Below are 20,294 nucleotides of genomic sequence, written 5' to 3'. Positions count from 1 at the left end.
CTAACCACAATTTTTTTATCTTTAAATAGAAAATTTCCTTTGGTAGTTTTAATTACACTCAGGCAGAGAACATGCTGCTGTTGTTTTGGGGGGGATAATTCCACTTTAGAACAGATTTGCTTACTTGTTTCCATCAGAACAGAACTTAAGTCTTTCTAGCTTTTAGTTAGCGGGTTGGCAGCCTCCCTCGTAACTCTTTCACAAACGACTGTGGATGTTAAGGCTTAGTATAAATCAATCTGACATGATTGCGATGAGCTCTGTAGAGCTCCTGACAGCCACGAGGTGTCTCTACGAACTGTTCCAGAAAGGGTGTGAGTCTTGGTTAACAAACAAGACAAAACTGAAATTCAATCTCTGCAGAAGCCTGTTTGTTTGTCTGTACTTGTAAAAATTTTCTTTAATAAATGTCTCCTAAAATAGAGAGAGCATGATCTTGTGTATCATGATAGCTCTATCCAAATAACTGAGCAGTACTAGTACCAGAGAAAATATATTTTCAGAGTCAAAGAATGGTAAAACAAGGGACTACATCTGGAAGTAGTAAAGGAAAACCTTAAATATGTTAGGAAAAAGTTCCAACAGTGGAAGTCACTTAGACAAAGGAATACGTTGCTAGTTGAGAATGCATGAGGCAACGCTAGAAAGAGGTGCTTCAGAGATTAATTTTGAATTTTATCATAACGACACTAGTTGGCTGTGTCATCAAGAGCATTAAAACCCGTGCTGATTCTCAGAACTTGAAATCTCATAATCCGAAACCTACATCTGCATTTGGGCAGCAGCAAAGCATACAATAAATGCTTTCTGCACAGAGTAAGTAATTAGGACCTAGAATACTGTTGAAATACAGGAAACAGAGTCTACGTCAGGGAGGCATCATTGTCCCAATAGTTACTGTGTCCAAGGGATTAGCCAACATGGACTTTTACTGACAAGGAATTAGCCAACATGGACTTTTACTGATTGACTCTTTTAAACCGCACTCTGCACTTACCAGTCAAATAAAACTATGCATAACTGCAACAGAATGGGGAACAGATACAGAAATTGCTTTAAAACCAAGCAGCGAAGACAAACAAGCATTGCAAGCAGAAGGCTAAACTTTTGACTCAGAAGCTGAACTAGGCAGCTGATCTCCTTAGTGATGGAAAGAAGATACTTCTTGGGAGCAAACAAAAAGATGAGGGACTGAAAGTCCAAACCATGACCACCTCTTCAATCTGTCTCCAAGTGAAAGGGTAACTTGGTTGTCTGTGGTCCAAGGCTAAAGGCAAGAGATCTAGGTCATCTGAGCTACAAAGAACAAAGTCCTGGAGCTGCAAGAGATGCAAGATCTGTATTTATCCTACAGCCTATGTGGCTTCCATGTATGTGATTTTTATTTCTGAAATGAACTTCAAGCTAAGACAATCTAAGAGAGACCTCCCTGATGAAATGTTGAGGTGAAACTGCCATCTCCTGCCCCCCATTTTGATCCAAAACTACTTCAAGAACAATGACTGCTCACAGCATGACACTACTAAAGGTGAGGAGAGATCTGACCCGCTGGAAATCAGATGAAAATACATATTAAGTCTCCTATGGGCAAGAGCAACTCATAAGCTGTAAAGCACTATAACTTTCCTGATGTCTGTAAAGAACATATATATTCTACAGAGGTAAAGTCACTCTATCTGAAACAACCTGCTCGTCAGGCATCCTGGAGTTGTGTTACAAAGCTCTCATCAAGGAAGCACCTGAGGACTTTCTCCTCCGTTAACATATTCATCCAAAGCTGCTAAGAGACTTCCACCTCTGTTGTCTTCCACAGTTCAGCAGGGAACAACAATTGTATCTCAAGGAAAAAGTTAAGAATTCAGTCTGTTCTATCTTTAATGTGTTGTTATGAGCTAACAGCACAAAAATGTCCATTTGGGTCAGTCATCAGACTGTTGTTTTATTGATGAGACTCCTGGGTTTTTCTAGCTTCACTTTAAATTTGAAATTGAGACATTTGAAGGGACTTTTTTTTCCCCCCTCAAAATACAGATAATTACATGAGTACTGTTTCTGTTTAAAAAAAAGCATTTTCCAAAAATAAATAGCTCTAATATCCTTCCCATCTTGCGTGCAGAGAACTGAAACACAAAGGGCCACGTCAGGATTGTATCTGAGGCCCCAGACAAGTGTTGCCTCCTAGCTTGCCTGCAAGCACAGCCCTTGATAAGCTTGCAGTAGTGCATGTAGAGCTCATGGGATCCAGGTGGCCTAGCATGCTTCATGGATCACGTGAGGTATATCCTACACATGGAGAATGAGCAGGAGAAGAAAAAGTGATGGGCTACTGCTCCTTCAGAGCTTCATACACCCAAGTCTTTGACTCATCCCGCAACATTTTTAGACACTTCAAGTTTAATTTTCCTGGATTCCACATACTGTTATTGATTACCCATTCTGCAGGCCACATCCGGCTGCTGCTGTAGCAGCTTTGCAGCTAGTCTACTGCACGCTGGGCAGAGCAGCCACAGGCAGTGACAGGAGTCTGGCATAACTGTCCTTGTTTTCCATCCCCTCTGCCTTACAGCATTGTCCATTGCGTCCCACTCCTAAATCTTGTGCTGTCACAAGAGTTCTTGCCTTGAACTTGCAGCTCTCCACTGCAGCAGACTCCAGTCTCAATGATCCTATCTTCCTGTGGATTGAGTGGAGTAACCATTGGATGAGCAGATACCAGCACTGTGTAAGACATAGGTAACAGAGCCCAGAAGGGAACCACAGAGCCTTGGTGGGACTCATTGGCCATGTCAATGGCCACTGGCCCCTACCCTCTCAGTAGTGCTGAAGACTCCCAAGAGAGGGCTAAAGTTTGAAGCAAACAATTTTTCCTTACAGTACTAAGGGGCTGGTTTGGCTTTATGGTGGCTAGAGCTAGCCTAGTCTCATTTTTCAGGGTTGGAAATGGCTTATACACGTTTACTCGTTTATCAAGAACTCTTTGTCTCTAAATTGGGGTTCAAATCCAACAATGGCCAACTCAGGATATTAAAAAGTGAGAACAGGTAAACTGAATCACTGCTGGCTAATTCTTTACAGCCTATGGCCTGAACTGAGTGTGAATCAATGGCACCTCTTGCATTTGGACAAGCTGAGGTAAGCTGAGTTAGCTTAAAATACCTCCCTCACTTCAATCCGTTGTGTCTTACACTTGGACAACCCTTTCCTCTTCATAGACTCCTCATAGAGTGCCATGACGTACACTACAAATGCACAAGGCAGTTGGAGGTCAACATTACTCTCTCCTTACAGACTAGGGGTCCTGTTCAGGGATGCTTGCCAAACTGGTGGGTGAACCCGGTCAGCCCTGAGGCAGATGAGTTCTCACGTAGAGGAGGAGAACTAGACAAACCAGACCAAGGACATGCTCTTCCATTGATCCCAAAAGTGGTGGGGAATTCAAAGGGCTTCAGACAAGAGAAAAGGCACGTTTGCTGAAATAAAAACAGTATTTTTACTGTTTTGATAAGCACGATGGATGGTAAAAGGTCTTGGAAGGCATTTACTCTACTTCACACTGGAGTGCTGCTAAAGCCAGCATGGCAAGAGACTATAACCCTGTAAACATATGTTGTGTATTAGATTCCGATCTGGCAGCTTGCCTTAATTTTGTTTTTTTAAGGCTCCTGCGAGTGCCAAATACACTTCCATGTTTGTGTTCCAGCAAATGAGCGAAAGGCAGAATGCTTAAGCGACAGGGACCCTGGAATGCACTGGACTATAAATTAGCAAAAAAATAAAGCCTCCATTAGTGTTGGCACCTCAGGCAGAGGATGACAAAAATATCATCAAATTCTTTTTTCTGTCCCTTTCTCCCAGCTTTTTCTTTTTCCAGTATGCACTTCACAGCTGCTGAGAACTGTAATAACTTTAGTCTCCTCTATTTTAACTATCAACATCAACAGAAGTGACATGGGAGCACCTTTCTAAACAATTTTGTTACTCCCAATTCCCCACCAAAAAAGCTCCCCACAGAGCATCCTCTCAATAGCAATTAGTCTGGGTCCTTGTAGGCACAGATGAAGAAATTCTTTCGAGAGGTGTTTTAGACTGCTCAGGATTGAGAGTTCCAGCTCACATAAACAAACACTGTTACAAGAGGCAAAGTTGATATGGATTTATGCAAGGAATGTGTAGACTGAACAAGCAATTTGATAATTAATGGAGTTGACAAGTACTTTCTAATAGTACACAAGTATGTGCAGACTGAATGGTTTCATATACATGCTGATCCAAAGACAGTATTAATTTTTAACCCATTTTATACCTAATCACTCAGATGAAAGAAACACAAGCATTTTTTTCCTCTTGGGTATTAATCTTGACCTCCCAAAGCCTGATTATTGGGAAATAAATCCTTTGCACTTACTACTATTGCAGACAACAAACCCACAGATGTCTTGTACAGGATGATTTTTTTCTTAAAGGTCGTCTGAAGAATGAACCTTTGATTACTTTGTAGGCATTGATTACTTCTTTTATGTCCCACAGCTTAAATGCAGAAGTTTTGCTCTTAACAAAGAACTGAGAGCTTAGTTGCATGAGTTTAGGGAATTTCTGAAGAGACCCTCTTGGCTAATACAGAGTTTCTTTTATTATTGGCTTTCAAGCAAGCCAAACCACTGCTCCAACAAGCCCAGCTGCAGAAACTAAAGACACTTAGTAAGGTCTTGAGCAAAGCACTGTCGCACCTGGCAGGAGATCATGATAATTCATTGTGCATGGAAGATACTGTGACATTTTGAACTGCACGGGGAGAAAGGAGTAGTATTGTAACTGCTCCCACACAGGAATGAGATATTCAATGTTTTCTCGGTCTGGAGTGGGTTGAGAGATGAAGCATTGATATGCTTCACAACTTCACCCCCCTTATGATCAGGAAACAGGCATCTAACACATTTGTTTTATGGCCTCATACCGTAGACACCATAAGAATATTCTAAAGGTTGCCCCCACGGTAACTACCTATGGAAATAAGATTTGGCCAGTCTTTCCTTACCCATGCCCCCCGCCTTTAGCGACGAAATCAAAAGCCAGACCAAGCTGCCCACTTTCTAGGGCCTATGTCCTCCATAAAGGCATTGAGAGAACAGAAAGGGCTATAGGAAAGCACATTGTCTCCAGTCATATTCAAGCTGTACGTAATCGCAAAATACCTATTAAATGACCTCAGTTCTCCAGCGAGAGGTGGATGAACAGCCATATGGAGTTAGATCCGAGATGTTTCAGGCCCATTTTTCTGTCCAGCCAATAGCTAAAAGCAGATGCCTAGGGAAGAAGATATTAAATATATCCCCTATTAAAAGCCTTGTCGTTGGGACACAATTCTGCCATCCTGTTGGGAACCCAGCAGCAGGTCAACTTGCTACGACTAATCAAACATCAAATGACACACTGCTGTGTGCTGCCTCCTAGCCCAACCCCAGCTGCAGCTGCCTTTGAAGAAAGGTGCAATGCCTTCTGCATGGATGTACACACCGAATAAAGTCTTTTAAAGCATGTGAGAACAAAAGCTGTCATCAAAATGTACTGAGCAATTATGGGTTGAAGGTTGAACTATTATTACTTCATGCCCTCCCATTCCCCTCCCCTCCAGGGTGGGAAGAAGGGGGGAGGATTATTCATTTGTATTCAAGCACTTCATTAATGTTTATAAGAGAATCCAAACACGCAAGCAAAACAAGGACGAAACACTCAAGCCAGACGTGTGATGCGATAAATGTCACTGGAGCAAATATTTAGATCTGTTTACAGAGAGGCCTATTAAGTCCTTTTTGAAAAGCTGTGCAGTGTTGTGGCTTGGTCTCTGCCTAGCAGCTCCAGCGTAAACAAATGGAGGATGGCTAAGTCTCTCTCTCTCATTTTGTTATGACATCTGGAAACCTAAGGAGGTTGGGAGAAGCCAACTGGCTGCCCTACTGTGATGTCTAGCAACAGGGTCTGCTTGTTGAATGATGGCAGAACATGCAAAGTGGAACTGCTGAGTTCTCCAGCCTGTGCCAATATCAGTGGATTTTCAACACAATAATGCCTCAACAAAAGTTGTTGCAACACAAAAGCCTTTGGTTCATTGCTAATGATGCAATTCTATGCCCTCTGCCATTTTTTAAAGATCATTTGTGTTTGAGAAAATCAGTTTCATTAGGGACTAAAATAGGCTGCAAAGACGGGTGGAGCTGCTCTATTTGCCAAGGGATGGAGATGTGTCCCATAATCCCCCGCCTGAAGAACTGTAGGTTCTGTAGTTTGTAATCAGCCGAGACTTCTGTAGATGCCCCCTTCACATCACCATCTCATTGGGTCTAGTCCCTGCACACACAAATATTTCTTTTTCTAAGAGTATTAAGTAAGTTGAAAGGGATAAGAGAAATTTATAGATGGATAAATCACAGTCTTAGCCACAGATGTCATAACATATTTGGGATATTTCAGCTTCTGAAGTCATGCCTCAGTTTCCAACACGTTATGTAAGGCCCACAGATATAAACTAGTCCTATATGTATATATTACCATTCAGGGTTCCTTACCCAGATGCCCAGCTTGCTTCCTTTCTGTTCAGAAGGACCAGTGCTCAGACCATAGAGATGTACAGGACTCCCTATAGTGATCTCCAGTGGTGCTGGCTGAACCAGGAAAGGGAAAGCTGGATCAAAACACTTTCAGTTTGCAACTCTCTTCTGACTTAGTGAGTTTAGTTCACTTTTTTCATGGCATCAAGAATTCAACATGAAACCACAAGTAACTCCACTCAGTCTGCTTTTTAAGTCTATCTAAATCACAAATAAATTAGAATAATATTGAATAACTTTTTTTTCTTCCGAATTCTCTTAATGAATTATTTGGCTACACAAAACTCCTTTCTACACCTTGCCCAGTTTCAAGGACCACAGGGATACAGTTTTGGGTTCTAGGTTCAAGGACTGCATACTTGTTTAATTTGTTTTAACGGGAACTGCACTGAGCTTTACACCAGAGAATGGAAGAACACGTGCCAAGTCTTTTGGGATTCTCCCATTGATATCTTCAAAGCTATACTCTCAGGTCTAAGCAATCTCGGCAAAAGACACCCGTTCCTTCCCTGACTGATAGGGATGATGGATTACTAGACATGACAATTGCTAAGCTTGTTTTTCTCTTAAAAAATGGCTCTGAAACTTTGGTGTGTTGGAAGAACAGGAAAATGCATGTGATCACCCAATTAATAGTGAATAAATGCTGGTTGTCCCTTCTGTATAACAGGGTTCAATCTTTTCAGACTTAAACTTCCAGGAGGAAAATTTTTTCTGGCTGACTTTTCCTTTTTAATTAGTCTCCCTAACTAATTCTTGCAGAAAATGCCTGATAGCTTAGTGGCTTGGTCTCAAACCGCAGTCCCTTCCATGATGCTATGTTCAGCTGTACTCCCTGCTCTTGGTGTGTTTTACTACCCTTAATATACTAGATTCGTTAGGAGTGCCAGGCCTTGAAACCTTGTCAGTAGCATGCTGAGCATCCACAGGGAAGAGAGAGGAATCCCTTCCCCTATTTTTGTTTAGCTACCTTCTGCTCCACCACTTTAGAGCTAACTCTTGGGGTTATTTATGTTGCATGACCTTGAGATAAATGGCATTTGGCAGGCTGCCGGATGACTTTGTGTTTCAAATCAAACATTCTCAGTTTCTCCCACTAACAATGGGAATAATTCCTGAATGCCTTTTTGGGGGTATTTCTTCCCATCTCATGGCCTGCCACGGAGTTCTTGGTGACTACGTCAGGGCTGGTGAACTTTAGCTTGACTTTCTTGTTGGATGCAAGTACCAAGTGGTGTGTGTGGTTTTCTTCTGTGGTTTGGTGTGTGTGTGTGTTTTCTCTTTGTCCCAGAGTGTCTGCACTGCTGGTATTAGAGCTACAATTGCTCTATATAAAGCAAAGATCCCTTGAATGATCTGCCAAAGGCTTTATCTCTGAACAATCTTTGTCTGTACTTGCTTTGCCGTTAACCAGTTTTGACTCTACTCCGTAATGGCTAGAGTTGCTTTGCCTTAACTGATATATATCAAAGAGAACTGCTAAAATTAACTGCCCATGAACTGTGTCCAGGATGTTAGATTAACTCATCTAGAATCCTTCAGTGAACAAACTGATTTACGATGTGTTATGACATTGTTACTTGATGTGTTGCACAACAACTCAATTTTAAAAAATGAAGAGCGCTCCATTAATGAGAGATAAATCTTTCCAGTGTAATTCAAATGAATCTGCAACAGCTTTAGAGAGAGCATGATAAGGGATCTTGTGTGGGTTTTGGTGATTGTGTTTTGCATTCCTAGGGATATCTTCCACTGGGATCTCTTTGTCAGTAATGACAAAATCCATCCAAAATACGCCAAAATGTGACACCTTTTGGGAGATTATAGCTCTTTGTACTTCCCAAGATGCAAAAGGGTACTACTACAAGTGACTCTCAACAGCTAATACTTTCAGGTTTGAGAATGTACACCAAGCGCACCCAAGTATGCTTTCTTTCAACTTCAGAGCCATGATTTGCTGAAGTCTCTATGTGGTACGTCCCTTACAAGCTTATCCAGTCATAGTTAACACACAGCAAGTGCCCAAAGCAGTCAGTTTCTTTCTCAGAAAAAATACACCTTTATACATTAAGATATAAATAGAGTAGTTTTTTAAAGCAAGCACTATTCCATTACTGGAACATGAACCAGTGTAAATGCTGACCTTAAATTATTAAGTTTCTAGAGCGTGTTTCAGATGCATACATGTTAAAGGCTCAGGTCTCTCTGGATACCCAGCTTCAACAAAAATGTCTTTGAAAGTGAGCTTGAATTATATACTGTACAGTATGTCTCATTTCACAGCCAAGCCACTTGAGTTAATAAAGAAAATCCTCCCTGGCCTTGCACAATTAGCTGTGTAAAAAGCTAGTCAGTGCAAGTCTGCATACAGCGAAAAGCCAATTCATAAAGTCAAACAGTGTTTCATGCCTGCAAACGTCTGCTGCCTTGACCCTCTGAACTTCATCTTGCCACCAAAAGACCTGTATTATTTCAGGATGGTATAACCTGGTCTCATGGTCTGCTGCTCACACCCTTAAGCAAAGAAAATACCTCCCTGGTGTTCTGCAAATGGAAGGGAGAAATGCTGAAGGAACTGAACTTCAGTTTGCTTGCAGCTGTCTACCAATAAAACATCCCAGTTTTTTGAAGGCCAGGCCATATTAGAATTGTTTAGCCCATAACTTGGTACTAGAAACTTGAGTTCAATTCTATGTCTTGGTGAGTTATTTTCTTCAGCAAGCAAATAATGAGCTTTTTTGAGAATGGTCTTTCTAGCTTTTTCCTGTATTAACCAGGAAAGAAAGTCATTACGAAAAGGAAGGGGTTTACTGTATAGTTAACAGTATAGTAAACAATCATTTTCATACCCTTTAGCATACTTGAGCCTCTCTTGCTCCCGTAGTATCCAAAAAATAAAGAATTACCTGAGCTTGAAAGCAAACTACAAGTTAGTATCCCAGTTAGCTCCCAGCATGCCAGGACCAGCTCTTCACATGGTGTAAGGCTTAGGTCTTTTGCAATTAATAGTGCTATGATGATTTTACCAGTGCTTTGAACTAATGGGACACACTGGGACATGGAATACTGCTGGAATAACATTAATCTCAATGATAATTTCTAAAATTGTAAATCAATCACATGCCAGAAATAAAGACCTTCAAAAAGCCGGGTATGTTTCTCAAATCACCCTTTTGCCCTCTCCCCCTCTGCTGACTCTGCAAACCCCTATACTGTGAGCATTTTGTCTCACATTTAAATAAATATTCCCCATCACTATTATGCTGTCACCTGTAATAGGAAAAGCCTGCAAGAAATCAAAGGAAAGCAAAATTGGTGCGGTGGCAGAAAGTGTACAGAGAATAATCAGTCTTCATTGTGATTGTTAACAAAAGTGAGGGAGCCTAATGGAGACCTTGGATTTAATACAGTCTCTAAAATATTGAGGGGATACTTTCAAGACATAGAATCTCCTACTTTAAAGAAATATTTTCCCTGTGTTCCTCATAAATTGACTTTTATTAAAATGGAAAGAGGTTTGAAAATAACTTAAAGATTTGTTTCCTTTTTCTCATTCCTTGGCTCATGAAGGGAGCCTGGTGAATATTGCTTTGCTCTATGAAGGCAGCTTCTTCTCTGTTTTATGTATTGGGGATATCTGTGTCTCCCAATGGGTGACCCAATACAAGAGTTAGGGTAGAAGAAGCAAGTTTGATGCAATCTGGGGAAACTGTAAAGCATTTAGTGTTATTCCCTTAATTGTGTTGTTACAGCTAACATGTTGGCTATGACTGAATTGCTAGCCTTTCTCCATGCCCACCTCAACGAACTCTGTGATTTTGCAGGGATACCCAAGCATGAAGAACCTCTGGACTGGAATTCATTTGAAAGGTTTCATAACTTCCACATTAACTGAGCCTAGGAAAAGAAGAAATCAGAACACTTTCTTTTTCTTTTTTTACAATCCTTTCACTATTTGCCCACGGGAGTTTCTGGGAATAGTTCAGTGTTATCCCTGGCTTCAAGGGACACTCTGGAATGAGTACAATATGTAGGATTTGATTCATACCAATGGTCTTTCACATCTAACACCACTACCCACTGGCCTGGGCTGTAACACTGATTTTGAAGAAGTCAGTAATAAAACTTCCTTTAGACGTCTGCAAGACTCTTCAACCCTCAGTGTTGTTGCAGTGCCTGGGACAGAGGTGATCAGCAGTGGTCCACTGATAATACATCTAATTACAATATTTCAGGGATGATGATTTCTTCAGGCATAACTGGCCTATGGGAGTCTATGTATGATGAGAAATGGGGTGTCTAGGCCTATGTTAAATGACCCTCAGAGTGGAAAATCTAGGGTCTTTGATCTCATTCAAACTAAAAATACTTTTGCTAATCAGCCTCCTCAAGTCATACAACATCCATCCCAAAATGCTGAACACATGGTTTTAATTTACAGTTTTTAGCAACTTTCATTTATATTGTGCTAGAAGTCCTGAAATGACTTGCAGCAGAAGCTCTAAAAATTGGAAACCCAAATGGTAAGGACTGCTGTTAGAATAACTAGTGATAAAAGCAGCAGTCATCTGTGCTAATTCCTGCTTGAGCTTCTGACACAGGTATTAACCATGTCACTTCTAATTCTCTGTGCATTTAAATGACAACTAGATCCAATAAACAATAACACAAGGCAGCTATATTGTTCTCTTGAACACCAGAAAAAGCAAATCTATGGAGATGAATGAGATGCCATAACTACTAGCTGTTGTGATGGATACAACCAGCCATGCATTTTAGTTGCATGTCAGTTCCCACTCTGCAGACAGTATAGCCCTGTTCCAAGTCCAGTCCAAGAACTGAAACATTAAGTTCAAACACTGATATCTGCAGTTTTAAGCTCTGCAGGCACCAGTTTAATTTCTGGTGTCTCAAGCGAGCTGGAAACCATAATGCTTTATGGGCTAAAGAAAGAGTATTAGGTTCACAAATTGTTGCAATGTTCAGAAAAATGTCTTAGTGACTGCAACCTATAAATAATTCGAGGGGTTCAGAAAGATATTGAAGTTTTGTGATCAACCCACAGTGTTTCCTGTGGATTTTAAGTCTAATAGCATCTAGGATCTGAATTGCTTGTCAGCTTAAAAGAGGGATTTGGGAAAGTGTGTGGACATGAGGCAGATATGTTTCCCTCCAAAACAGGGCTCTTCTAACGCTGACTCTTGAAAGTTAAAAAAATGAAGTTCCCAAAACGCTGGTCGTTGCTGAAAATCTCCATTTTTGTGCTGTTCTAAACACTGTGCTCTGGGGAAGTCATTTTACGGTCCCTCATCCAAACATGCAGGGAACCCCTTTCATAGGACCAAAAGATGAAAGGAATCACACCAATTTGATGTGGCTCAAGCAGTAACTCTGTGATTTCTTCTGCCTTTTACCTGTCTCATCAACTCCTAATGACAGTGAAGAGATTAATAAGGGTTTGCAGTGTAAAGCCTAGCACAGGGGAAACCTGTTATTTTACACTATGTTACTCTGAAGTTCCCAAATATGCTTTGCCAGGAGCCCTGCCACTGATCTCCGTCTCCACAGGAGTGCAAGGTGAATGAGTGCCCTTGCTTAAGATCATTTCTGGCCTTTTCAATACAGGAACCTCTGACTAGCCTGAATGATGTGGGCTGGCTTTATAACGTGGATTGCTACTCACTAGGGAGCTGAGGGGAGGCTGTTAAAGACTTTCTGAGGACTGTAGGTTGCACTATACTTGAAGTTGAGGTTTTTAAGGTCAATGGTTTGTTCTGTTTATAAGCAAAGCAGTCTGGGCCTCCGGCAGGATCCTGACTGCTGTTGCAACAGCATCAGAAACTGACAACAGACAACATACAGAGAGAAAATCATCGCTGTGGAAATACCATTTACTGAAGAGGGGGGTATTTTGCACTTACTGGGTGAGCAGCTCAGAGGTGGCAAACTGCTCCAGGGATTTGAAAGCAGCATTAGTGCCTAAGTATGGGGACGGATTTGGGTCATCTGTCCCTCTTCTGATCCCTTTCTCCGAAGCAGAGCTCGGGGAGTGAATCTCATCCAGGGAACAAAGTGCGTGCCCGGCTGCTCCCCATGCCTGTCACACTGCAGCAGTATCAGGGCTTCCTGCTGCTGGGACCAGGCATCGCCGGAGCCAAAGAGACCACGCTCTGACCTCAACTCGCCTCTCGCCACACACACAGAAAAAAATGGCACAATTCTGCAATTTGACATTGGTAATGTTCAGCTGCCTTAAACATGATAGGGACTCCCCTGAGTGCCAGGCTTGTTTGTCGCTGTTTTCTGCGGGTTTGTTCCTGCTAAAGCCCGCCTTACAGAGATGCAATTCCTGCCTAAAAAATGATCACAAACAGCACCCATAATTTTGCAAACAAATCAACCAGCAGAGCCCTCTTCAGATCTGCTCATGGAAGGCAGGTACGGTACACCTGTCCTGGGCTTGGATCTTACCAAGGGAGGTGTGAAGGATCAGAGGGAAGGGCTTGTATCTAACCTGTTCTACAAACACTTCTTACAGTTATATACACAATAAACACAATAGACGAATTGCCAGCTCCCCCTCGAGCCATCATTAACTGACTGGCTTTTTTCTTAATAGGCATCAAATGCCAGGGTGGGCCTTTCAAGGGGGCTGTGGTGAAGAATCACACAGTAACTGGCTGTAAAGAGCAACACGTACAGTTAGTTACAGCTATAAAACATCAGCTGCTGATCCTTTCAGGTGTTACTGTGACTACTGTAGTTTCAATACCTGCATAGTTTCACCCTCAACAGTTCCCCCGGTAAAGAGGTAAAGCAGCTCCACTAGTATTCAAAAGGAGTTAAATGGAAGGATTTCTATTTCTGCTGTACGGATTTCTACCCCAAGGTTAATTTTACTGGGGGAATATTTTTACCCCAGGGTGCGGGGGGGTGAAGAGGGTGACAGTTTAATTAAAGCCAGCAAGCTGAAAACTATATGCACTATGTATAACTACATATAATCAAACTATTTAACAACTTTTCTTTCAACAATCAGAAGAGATGATACTAAGCTATTTTTGAAAACTTTTCATGAAGCCTGAAATTTTTTGGAAGCAAAAAGGCATGATTTCTATTAGGCAAAACCCACTTTTCTTTAAAACAGATAAAAAATAAAAAAAAATCAATAATACTCCATCAAATAAACTACACAGACTGTCAAAAGTCAACTAGCTCTGAAACTGAGCCCTTTAATCCAGTTTGGAAAACTCTGAGCCTGAATCTTTCATTAGTATAAACAGATAAATTTCCCTTGAAGTCAGTTATACTAGTCCCTGTCAGCTCCAAGAACCCCAGCTTTGTGATCACAGAAATGTTTAATTTTTCAAGGGGATAGGGGAGATGGAATAGCAAGCCCAGGCCGTGGCCCTGTCTATGTATTACTGCGTCGTGCTGTTTTGCCACTGAATGTCCAGCTTCAAGACTGCAGATCTGTCAGTGACCAAAACGTGATGGACCACCCATCGGCCTTTTATTAAACAGCACTTGTTCCCCCTCTAATCCTATCACTAGAGTAATCAAAGCTGCCATGTCCCAGGGTTTGATGGAACAGCAGGACCTGGGAAATGAAGACTGATTTTGTTAACAAAGTCATTCCTGCCCCTTGAATGCTGTCTCATTGGTAGAAAGCAGGGAGACGAGGTTTATTTGTGCAGAGAATGAGGCGGCAGAGAAATAAAAGGGGAAGAATGGTGAAGTGTGAAGTTTAATCTGGCACGGTCTAAGGTTTCTTTCTTTGAGGCCGTCTCTGATCCAATCAACACCGGTTTGATATTTAACATCTCCCCCTGCAGTTGGAAATGATACAGGCTGGAGAAGACTCGAGTCAGGGCTTTGCAAGCCCCGACCAGTGTCGGGAGAGAAAAGGGGGTGCTGGCGGGTCCCCTCCGGCCTGACGGCTTCCCCCACCTACAGGTCAGGATGGAGTCCGGCCCTGACACAAAATTCCCCTCACGAACCTCGGGATTAAGGGCATCTGGCACAGGCTGAATGCAGATTCTCCCTGAAGAGAGTGAGCTTGGGATGGGATGGGAGAGGGATTTTATTTCTAACTTGGAGGAAGGGACAACACTGTCTCAGTCTGGGGATCCTGCTGAGAGACAGGATCAAACACGAGTGAGAGCTACCATCCACCTCCCCAGGCCAGAACGGTTTGGGCAGAGGAGTAAGACCTTCCCCTTGCTAACTGCACAGGCTTTTAGTGGGGATGCGATGCTGCCCGAGGGCGCTAACCCCTGGGGCTGAGCAGGGGTCCCACTGCAGCCCTGGGTGATCAGGGTGGACACAGTCGGACCTGAGCAGCTATAGGAATCACTGTCAGCATCCTCCTTACTCCAACAACAGTATATGTCAGCCTGGGGAGAGCTTTTCACCACAGACCTGTGTGAGGGTCACAAAGAGGATGGGAAAGCTTCACCCGATCCCAAGCTGGCCCTCACAGGATGCATGGACAAGTCCTCACAGCCTGTCATGGCCCCTGCCGCAGTGCCTCTGCTGGCATCCCAACAGGGGAAGGCCCTGAACGCCATCGGCCCCTCACCAGCTCTTCTCAGTCGTGGCCCACTTGATTTTGCACTTTCTGGCCACTCAGTAAATAAACATCTGTGCTGTCAAACAGAAAAGTTGTCTGCTTCCTCTTCTTTGCGTGCCTCTCAGCTCTTTCTGTCCCACCTTCAGTGAAAACCCTGAAACTTTGTATACCAAGGAGCGGTGAAATTTCAATCATCTGACCCAAACTTGATCTGAATTCCCCTGTTGCCAGGCTCCCAACCCAGCCTTTTGCTGCGATTCAGACACCTTACCACCAGCTATACAATACCTGTATTGTATACAGGCATTGTATAGCTGTATGGATGTATACAGGGTCCAGATTTTGTGTGACCAGCAGCTGCTGGAGTCCCAGGGGGAGTGAGGATGCTCCCTCTGCATGCCGTGCAGGAAAGCAGCCGGTCAGCGGGAAAGAAGAGCGATCAGAGCGGTGCTGGTTTGGAAGAGCAGCATGAAACACTGAGCAGAGGTTTCAGGGGGAGCAGAGCATCAAACTACAAAGTTTCTGGGTTTACAACAGAAAACAATGCTCCGTGCTCTACCTGCAAGAGTTGGCTCTCCAGGAAGCAGCCAATTATATGAGCCACCTTAATCTTTTCATCCGGCTAAGACAATCAACATTTCAAAGCGACGCACAGAACGTTTCAAAGATCGTTCCTGGTCAAAAATGCAAGTGTATCCGCTTTCTTTCAGAGCAGATCAAAACCAAGTACCACATCGGGACCACTCCTAGGTTTCCTCCACCTGACGGTATCAGATTAACAGATTTGGTGCATGTAGTCAGATTAAATATTTGCAGTAGCACAAAGCTGCCTTTGAGGGGAAGAAGTAAAAAAAAAAAAAAGCTTTTTTTCTTTTTTAATTTGCTAAGGGCAAAAATACTGGACTTTGGGGACGGGGGAAACAAAAGCATTGAAATGATTCAGCAAGGCACAGTTTTAAAACCTGAATTCTGAATGCAGAAAGTACGTGCAGTATTCCCGTAACAGTAATGCTGAAAACAGGTAAAATCTGCTGATGCCCTTAGCAGATTTGGGACTGTAATTTATCACAGATGTTCTCATCAAACTGTGCAAATACCCTCCAAGACAAAAGCTGCTCAATTTCTGATTTCCATTTTAGTATGTTTTAATTATGTGTTGCTTAAGGAAGGCTTCAAGACCTGGAATTGGGAGGCGACACTTAGCAATAGTAATCCACTCCACTAAATTAGCACAGTAATACGCCAAGCAGTAGGACTGCCAGACAGTCTGATAACATTACAAATGACAATTGTTAAACAACTAGCCAGGTGTCAGGATGAATGAAATCTAGAGGAAGCAAGAAAATAAATATCTGGTTTGTTTTGTTTAATTTTTGTCTCATGTTGTTCTGGTGGCCTTATTCCCAGAAGAAGCTTCCATCTAGGAAAAATGCTCCTGAACACTGATTTATTTTAGCAGCAATGTCAATTCTCTGTAATAATTAAAATGTAATGTATTTTCTTAATCAGCACAAACTTTTTGCATAAATGACTGTCCTTTACTTGCCAATAGCAGTAATACCTTTGCTGTTCTTTTTTAGATCATTATTGTAGCAAACAAAGGGGAAATTTTTGTTTCTATTTAAAATTTAGAGAATGAGAGAAAAACAGAATTATGGTAAGAGCAGGAGTGAGTTTTGTATTCTGTCCTTTTTCCTCTCTCTGTCACTCTCTCTTTCTCTCTCTCTAAAAAGAAAAAAATGTAATATGATTCACATTTAAAAGGCTTCCAAGTGGTACATTTTTAACCAAGTGCTTTCATGTGCTTGATTCTAACTGCCATTTTTGACCTAATACAACCAAATGCTATTGGATGTCTGGAATGGTTAATTATTTTTACCTCACCTTAAAGAAAGGGTTCAACAGAGAGGATAGGCACTTAAACCTTTCAAACAGAACAGGGTAAAACGAATTCCTTGTTTTGCGTGTGTGTTAATTAATGGAAAGGTCCTGAGGGGCTTTCTTTTAATTATTTTTGTTGATAAACAAGAAAATCCCTCCAAAAGTGTATGCAACCAATCTTCTCCTATGAAGGCTTTATGCAGAGTTGGACTGCTAGTTGAAATATCGGATGAACCAAATGTTAGTGAAAGCCAGACTTTTCTCCCTTAAAACAGTTCCCACTAGATGTCAGGGGAGAAGGGGGTGAAGGCACTCTAAGGACATTTTAATCACTCCAAAGACCAGTCCTTTAATCCTTATTCCCACATCGCCAAGAATTTTTTTGCTCAAAGTAGGACAGTAAGATAAAGCTGGAAATAGCTGATCCAAAACTAATGACGAAAAGCAGGTTAAAAACAAAATATCACAGCAGTAACTGACACCATCTTAAATTTCCCCTGGATTGTTTGTTTTCTTCCACACACATTCATTTCCTGAATTTCTAGTAAATCTGATTTCATATAAACAGTTTCACAAAGCAAAGTCAATAGCTGTGACTGTCTTCCTGATTAATCCACTGAAATGAAATAGATCGCATAGCTTAGTATTTCGTTGTTTAAAGCTAAATCCACTGAAAGAATTCTCGAGTCCAGTTACACCAATAACTTCTGTTTCTTAGTCTACATCCTTTTCTTTTTGCTGAACTTTACCTGTTCTAAAACGAAAAAAATCCATGCAGATCGCAGACTTAATTTCCCCCAGTACATGAGGGCAATACGAGCCAGTTTGTTTTGACCTGCAGTGACTACTAAAAAGATGACCGACAGTTTGCTTGTACTTAAATCTATTTGAACAATGTTGAAATTTCATTTTTCATTGTTCATGCTTCATCCTCTTCCCGATGAGTACCACAGAACTGCTTTATTTAAAAACAAACAAACTAACAAAAAAAAAATCACTTTTTACCCAGCTCCAGTACAGGACGGGAGGCATGGAAGTTTCCCTCACAAGTGGCAAGCCAGCAGACACACACATTCACACCCTGGACATTTGCCTCTCAAATAACTAATACACATGATAAACTCGCTGCGCACATCGCAGGATTTTTGCAGGCAGCATGGATCGGCGCGATGGAGAATGGGCTGCCTGACACAAAGGCTGCTGAGGCCCATGAGTGACCCACCCCACTGCAACAGGCTTGGGGTTCGCCCCCATAAACCAACCGAAACGTGAGGAGAGCATCCCCTACCTCTGTGATAAGCCATGAGGCCCAGGAGCCTCCTTACCTGGGAGAAGTTGAGCCCGTTCAGCGGGTGACACTGCTCCTCCACCCTCTCCACCGCACCCGTCGTCTTCTTCATCCTCTCGGCCTCCTGGGCAAGGTAGAGATCGAGCACCGGCACCCCTCTGGAGCGGATGTCCGTCTCCGTCAAGGAGTTCACCATGAGCATCACCCAGACAGGCCTCTTGCGCTCCCAGTTGCCGGCGATGGCGTTGAAGAGGTAGTCGGCATAGAGCCCTTTGCCCCGCTGGTCCGGGGTCATCCAGTGGGGCAGCATCAGCTTGATGTAGTCCAGGTGGCGTTTGAGGCGGCGGTACAGCTCCCGGGGCAGCACGTCCTGCAGGTTCTCCCCGTGGGGCAGCATCTGGCAGCTGGCCAGCCCCGAGATGGTGTACGGGTCGGTGAGGTCCAGCTCGAAGTAGACACTGGAGCTGGCGTGGAAGGCGGCCTTGGAGTTGTCGGGGATGAAGTCCCACACCCGCGTGTAGGGCACGTGGATGGTGCCAAAGAGATAGGCGGGGGGGTCGCGGCGGATGGTCCAGAGGAAGGAGTTGAGCTCTCCTTGCTGGGGGGACAACAGCGGGGGCTGGTCAGTGGCGGAGGGACAGAGGGGCGGGAGGCAGCCCACGGGGATACACCACCCCTGGGGGGTTCCTCTGCCCCATCTCCCCGCACAAGCCCTTGCCGGGCTTGGAGCAAGCAAAGCCCGCGGGCACGGAGAGGCCCGCCTCGGACAGAGCCCCGCCGTGACCCCCGCTCTCCCCCACGGGCACCCACCCGGCCGCCGCATCCCTCCGGACTCGCACCCGGCGAGGGGCCCCCTCCCCGCGGCCGTGCGCCCTCGCCGCCACACCGCGCCCCTCGCGGGGGACACGCGGGGCAGCGCCACACCTGCGGGGCCACGCGTGTCCGCGTGGGCCGCGCGCACACGCACGGAGGGGGGGGGGCCCTCCCACCCGCGCCCCCTCTCCGCGCCCCCCCCCCCCCCCCGCGCCCCGGCGGCTCCGCGGAGCGCCGCGTCCAGCCGCGCATCCCCGAGCGACCGCGGCCGCGCCCCCCGGCCCGGCCCGGCCCGGCTCACCGAGCGGGGCAGGTCGCACTGCCCCGTGTCCATCTGCTCCCGCCGGGCCGCGGCGTCGGGCAGGAACCCCCCGAAGACGAAGCAGATCAGCGTCAGGTTGAGTTGCATCCCGCTTCCTCTCGCTCTCCTCTCTCTCCTTCCCAGATGAGCCTTTTTGGATTTCTAGGATCTTTTTTTTTTTTTCCCTCCCCCTCCTCCTGCTCTTCCCCCTTTTTTTTTTGGCTTTTTTTTTTTTTTTTATTCAAACAAACTTTGCCAGTCCCATCTGCATCTGACAAGTGCAGGGGGAAGGACTGGCCGCCCCCTCCCTCCCATGCTCTCCCCCCTCCCGCCCTTTCCCACCCCCACCCCCTCTGGCTCCGGGCTTGTCAGAGGCGCTGGATGCTTTGGGGAGGACGGTTCTCATCGCCAGCCTCCGCCATGCTTTGATTTTGCAGACCGAAGAAGCTCCCTTCCCGCCCCGCCGGTTCGGGAGGAGGTTGGGGCGGGCGGCAGGGGGGGGGGGGGGAAGGAAATAGCCAGAAAATAAAAAAGTAAAAAAATTATAATACTTTTTTTTTTAAATTCGGCGGCCAAGAGGGGCTCCCGCGGCACCCCGGGAGAGGCGGGCGCTGCTGCGCGGGGCGGCGGCGCACACCGCACCGGGGAGGCCAAACTCGGGCGCCGGCGGAAAGTTTCGCGCAGCCGCCCCGGCCCGCCCGCGCCTCCCGCCAAGGGCCGCCGCAAGGGGCCGCCGCCAGGGGGCGATGGCGGCCCAGCGCAGCCGCGCGCGGCCGCGGCTGGAGGGCGGCGGCGTTCCCGCCTCGCCTGCCGCCGCCTCGCCCGCCGCCCCTC

The 20,294-nt window shown here is 44.6% G+C and overlaps 1 protein-coding gene across 2 annotated transcripts in view; it reads right to left on the bottom strand.

The window, feature by feature from the left end:
* Window positions 1-19,718, bottom strand: part of TRABD2B (TraB domain containing 2B) — a 296,467-nt gene extending 276,749 nt beyond the window's left edge. The window contains exons 1-2 of one of the 2 annotated variants that reach the window (XM_087733608.1): window positions 19,461-19,718; window positions 18,384-18,944 (exon numbers count right to left, since the gene is read on the bottom strand). In XM_087733608.1, the coding sequence (XP_087589734.1) occupies window positions 18,384-18,944; window positions 19,461-19,568 (669 nt within the window). In that variant the 5' untranslated portion in view covers window positions 19,569-19,718. The remainder of the gene's footprint in view (window positions 1-18,383; window positions 18,945-19,460) is intronic. The other variant, XM_087733609.1, reaches the window with a different exon arrangement.
* Window positions 19,719-20,294: the final 576 nt, after the last annotated feature.

The sequence above is a fragment of the Nipponia nippon genome, unplaced genomic scaffold, assembly GCF_047370975.1.
Source record: "Nipponia nippon isolate SJK-2023a ecotype South Korea unplaced genomic scaffold, ASM4737097v1 scaffold_5, whole genome shotgun sequence".
In the NCBI taxonomy this organism is placed as follows: Eukaryota; Metazoa; Chordata; class Aves; order Pelecaniformes; family Threskiornithidae; genus Nipponia; species Nipponia nippon.
This window is presented reverse-complemented; position numbering and strand designations above follow the sequence as displayed.